At 50.6% G+C, this 5,383-nt stretch overlaps 1 protein-coding gene across 1 annotated transcript in view; it reads right to left on the bottom strand.

The window, feature by feature from the left end:
* RFLNB (refilin B) overlaps nucleotides 1-3,727 on the bottom strand; it is a 7,361-nt gene extending 3,634 nt beyond the window's left edge. Inside the window, exons 1-2 of the mRNA XM_015647043.1 lie at nucleotides 3,467-3,727; nucleotides 2,024-2,133 (exon numbers count right to left, since the gene is read on the bottom strand). Coding sequence (XP_015502529.1) covers nucleotides 2,024-2,133; nucleotides 3,467-3,670 — 314 coding nt within the window. The 5' untranslated portion in view covers nucleotides 3,671-3,727. The remainder of the gene's footprint in view (nucleotides 1-2,023; nucleotides 2,134-3,466) is intronic.
* Between the last annotated feature and the right edge of the window lie 1,656 nt (nucleotides 3,728-5,383).

Genomic DNA, 5,383 nt, shown 5'->3' with positions numbered 1-5,383 from the left:
TTCTTTATTATTATGTATTATGTATGCATATTTATATTTATTATCTGTATTACTGTTCAATATTATTATGTATTATGCATGTGTATTTATATGTATTATATGTATTACTGTTTATTATTATGTATATGTATTTATATCTATTATCTGTATTATTCTTCTTTACTATTATGTATTATGTATGTGTATTTATATGTATTATATGTATTATTGTTCTTTATTATTATGTATTATGTATATTTATTTATATGTATTTATGTATTTGAATAGATTTTATATCTATTTAATATTTATATTAATTCACATTCATATTTATAGGAAATATTAGAAGGTACTGTGTTAAAAGTAATTTAGTGAAATTTTTTTGGTAAGGGCTATTCTATATGCTTAATTAAACTTTTTATATTTTTGTTAATTGATTTTCATGGGGTGGATTTCTTGTTTCTACAGGTGTGAATGGTTTTCTTACTAGAAAAGATTGCTAGCTAGAAGGCCAGCTGTTAACCCAATTTAGCTGAAATAATGGGCCTAAGTTATGATTTTATAAGGCTTTTTTTAAACAAGGTTTTTTACTTCTATGCAATAGAAGAAGTAATTCTAATACAGCCACAGAGGTTTAACTGCAGCAGTGCAATTGTAACTAGGAGAACATTTCTGTGGAGACAAGCTCCAGTCACAGAAACACAAATCTTAAAACATTGTTGACCTCATCCATAGAAATAACTGTGTGTAGTCTCAGGCCAATGATTCTTTACTTCTAGTAAATGACTCAGAGTCAATAAAAGGACAAGGTTTCATATCTGCATGAACATTCTGGCACCAGCATGTCCTGCAAAACATGGGACATGTGAGCTGTGTGGAGCAGGGCTGGGGATGGCTGTGAGCTCTGCTCATGGCTCTGTGGGGAAGAGGAGCAGAGCTGCCAGGGTGGCTCCTCATCCCACAGAACCATCTGCTGCTGTTTTACACACTGACAGGATGAGAGCAGAGCCTTGTGGCAGCAGCATTCCCAGGATTATCAGTGCTGAGCCCGGCTGCCAGCACTACCAGAACTTCTCAGCCCTGAGCTCAGTGGAGATCTCCTGCAAACTCCCAAACCAGAGGCCTTGATCCACGCCTGGGCTCATAAACATCCCAACTCCCCCAAGCCCGTGGAAGCACACATTATCTCCTCAGCTTTTCCCTGCCAGGAACCACACAGGAGTGCTCTGCTATCACCCCTGGCACAGGGCACTCTCCGAGGACAAACTCCTGAAGATTCAGCTGGCAGGAAAACACTCGCAAATCCTCTGGGTCTGGGTTGCAAAAGGAAGTTTTCATCTCCTTGGTGCTGCCACAGCTCTGTGTTGGCTTTTCCACTAACTAAGGAGTTAACTGCCTCCAATTCCAGCCACAGCACAGGCTCCTTCCCCACACCAGGACATAATTCTCCCTACCCTCCCCTGCTTTAGGCTTCCTTTTGATTTTATCAGCCTCCCTCTAATTGCACAGTCATCAACCACGAGCCTTCTCCTCTCATTACTGCAAATCACGGTGTTCAAAAGAATAATTCACAGGCTGTGAAATGATGCAGTGCATTAAAAAAAAAAAATGCACTCCTCTGAATGTTACCATTTCTTTTAGTTCACACAACCAGCCAGAGCTGTTAAGAAAGGAAGTGCTTATTATAAAACCATGAGGTTGCAAGAGCAAAATTTCTTTCCCTTAATGAAACAGTCCTAGAAAGATCTTCTGAAGCTCTTCCCTCATGATTACCTCCTGGCTAATCAGTTGAAGGGCAACATTTTGGAGCAGTGCAAGGAAGGAAAAGCAGGAGACTAAAATATAAGAAAGTCTTCCTGGAAAAATAACCAAGAAAACAACCATATGGGTGGGATTAAAAGAGGCTGAACACTCCTTCGGCCTGTACAAATGTCCAGGTCCAGGAATGTACAGCTGCAGTGAACAATGGCTCTGCAAATAAATTAACTTGACTCACAGGCACTGATAAGGCCTAACTGCTCCTTTACTGTAACACAATATTTACCTTATTTCCTTTGGTGGTAAAGGGTCAAACTCAACTCCTTCGCCAAAGGATAAAGGACACAGTCTTGGAGGACAGCTGGAGAGAACGGGGCTGGGGGAAAACACAGAACTCTGCAAGAAAAATGCAAAATGTTTTATGTTACCATGTTGTTGTAAATTTTATGTTACAATGCAGTACACACAGAGGGAAACAGATTTATTTATCCCTCGGTATGGAGCTCGGTATGAGGTTCACATTTACGTGCAGGAGGATCTGCTAGACCAAGACGTGCCACAGGTGCATCCTTAGGCCTGACTCCACTCTGGTCTAAAGCATCCTAGAGGTGGCCCAGGAGCATTTTTTGAAGACAAGGTCCTAACTTCAGGGACCCAACGTAATTCAGAGGAGCTGCTCTGGGAAATGAGAGACGAATGCAACCCCTGGCTGCAGTGTAGTCTGTTCCCTGTATTAACCCACACTCAAGTTATAACCAACATTTTAGGGGTGTCTGAGAGCTCCCTCCTTGCTGAATTCAACCCATGCACACGGACAGGCTGCAGCAGGAAATGATCACCTCGCTGTGAGCCACCTCCTTGCTCCACAGCTACGCCCTGGCTCCTGTTTGAAGGCATTAAATCCAACCTAATTCACACACGAAGCGCTGGGAAGGATTAACTCATTCCCGCTGAGCGCTGATTCATTGCCCGTCCCTGCGCTCCTCTCCTGACACCCAGCACCGGGAGCTGACACCGAACCCCACAGCTCAAGGAAACCAAAGCAGCCCTGAAGGGATGGAACCCAAGCCGTGTGTGTTTTTGAAGCCACCTCTGCACGTGTGTTTACTATCGAGGGGCTGGGGGGCTGCGTGCATCTTTCCCTCCTATGGCCTTTTCCAATTTCACAGCAGCACCCCGGCAGAAAAAATAATTTTTCTTCTAAATCTGCCGTCTCCAAAGTATTTGTACCAGCAGCTCAACATCCAAAAACTATTTGATGAGAAAACAAATTAACTGAAAACTTTATGCACAATAAAGTTACTGCTGCGGGTCATTCCGGAATAACGGGAGTTCACTTTCCACAGGGATTTCCTGCGATGCCGCCCCAGCCCCGAGCCGGGGCAGGAGGGAGAGGAGTTTCCCTTGCAGGCAAAGCTTTGTGAAAAGCCCCGGCCACGCCGGTTCCCGGTCGGATCCTTCCCTCCCGGTGCAGCCCCGACAGCGGCGGGAGGGCTCGGTTACAGCCGGCGGGAGGGTGTTCCAAGCCCTTCCCACGCCGGCCAGACCCGGCTTTCCAGCCTCCTTTCCCCGCGGGATGCGCGGGGTCCCGGCCGGGCTGCGAAGGGCAGCGGCTCCTCCGGGGCACCTGCGGCGGCGGCTCCGGGCCGGGATCTGCCGGAGCTGCGGTCCCGGAGGGTCCCGGGGGGTCCCGGGGGGTGCGGGCAGCGCAGGGAGGGCCGGTACTCACCGCTGCGGAGGCTGCGGGCGGCTCGGGCTCCGGGAGCCCGTTGGCTGCGGCGCGCTCGGGGCTGCCCGAGGGGAGCAGCCAGGGCGGCGGGGCCGGGCCGGGGCTGGGGGGCAGCCCGGAGTCGGGGCTGTCGAGGCCGGAGTCGCCCCGCTTCCTCATGTCCGGGAGGTCGGGCACCTCCCGCAGGCTGAGCCGCCCCACCATGGCCGAGCCGCCGGTGCCCGCCCCGGCCCGGCCGCTGCCCGCGCTGCGCTCCCAGCGCCGGCTGAGCCCGGGCGGGCGGGGCGGCCGCCGAGCCGGGGAGGGGCCATGCCAGGGGCGGGCCGTGTCCCACCGCTGTCCCCGTGTGTGTTCCAGCCGTGCCCCCGCAGCCGCCCGTGTCCCCCCGGGCTGTCCCTGTGCTGCCGGCGAGCCCGTGCCCCCGTGCTGCATCCCCCGCTCGCATCCGCACGGAGCTCGGCATCGGGAGGTGGCGGAGTCACCGTCCCTGGGCCAGCACCGGCCGGACGCGGCACTCGGTGCTCTGGTGTGGTTGACAAGGTGGGGACGGCTCCCGGGTTGGACTCGGTGATTTCGGAGGTTTTTTCCAAGTTAAATGATTCTGGGATTCTGTGGAACTGTGCCCCATGAGCTGCCCTCCGCGCATCGTGGTCCAACCCGCAGTGCACCGCCCCAGTGTGCTGCCAGCACGGGTTTTGGGGAGCACTGAAAGGGCTGCCAGATCCTGCCCCCACCTCCAGTGCTGCTTTCCCCAACAGAAGGGATTTTGGCAGCCGGGTTAAGCCCCTCAAGTTCTCCCTTCCCTCTCCCAAGCATTCGGGCTCAGGCAGCAGCGCTGCCGCCCCTAATCGCATTTTTCAGGCAAAGCGGCCGAAGCCGAAACAAGAGAACAGAAGGAAACGGTCTTTCTAACACTACAGGAGACCGAGGGAACCTTTTTCGGAAAATCCTAATGAAATAATTGCGCCATGTCATCAGATTCGGTGGGGGAATACTCTTGTGGAGGGAAAGCAGCTCTGCAGCCGGCCAAAGACAACACTCCCCTGTGCAGAAAGCAGCAGTCTGGGCTGACGGGCCCAGCGCAAGTGAACCCAAACCTCTGAAAAAAAATTCCTTCCCTGCCCCAAAATTAAAAGCAGAGCAGAACTTTCAGCCGTAGGCGTCTGTGGTTTGCAGCTATGCGGTGCTGGGAACTCCGGAGACTTCCTCAAGGAATTTACATTCCTTTGAAGAAATACTATGAGGCTGTTTGTCTTTGCTGAAAAATGCAGATGGAAAGAAAAAGAACATTAAGAATTTTGACTGAAATCTTTGGGGTCTGAGCAAATGTGCTGGACAGGTGTTTTCTTCCCTTTAAGTGTATCCTCCCCCCCCAAAAAAGAGATGCTGGTCTCTGCAAGCAATAGGAAAACTGATTACTCCTCACTCCAAAATCTCTCGTAAAAGCCCTTTATGAAATCAGATGCTTTGGAAAGCACTGGAGCAGTTTCCAGATGAGCACAATCATAATTTCAGAGCTGCTGTGCAGCTCCTGGGTGAAAATCCCCACTGCCAACAACACATTAAATGCAATTTAGGAGGGGGGAACTTGTGGCACATCCCAGTGGTCACCTCTGAGAGCTGTGAGTGCTCCCACAGCCACTCCCATGAGGATCAGGGTGCAAGTGAGAGGGATCTCAGTGCCTGGGATAAACAGAGCTCCTGGAAATATTTCTGCTCCTTATTTACTAGCAAAACCCCCTCCCATTCTGGCATGGCTTGACACAGAGGGTTCTTTTTTGTGCCCTTCCAGTCTGGGCTTTGCAGCCCCCCCGGGGGACTCCTGCAGCACCAACATCCAGACCTGCCCATCTGCCTGCTAGGATGGAAAGGAAGTGTTTAAGCAGAATTTTAACTGCTCAATAACTCCAATACTGT

Source organism: Parus major, chromosome 19 (assembly GCF_001522545.3).
Source record: "Parus major isolate Abel chromosome 19, Parus_major1.1, whole genome shotgun sequence".
In the NCBI taxonomy this organism is placed as follows: domain Eukaryota; kingdom Metazoa; phylum Chordata; class Aves; order Passeriformes; family Paridae; genus Parus; species Parus major.
The sequence above is the reverse complement of the archived record's forward strand: the minus strand, read 5'-3'. Positions and strand labels throughout refer to the sequence as shown.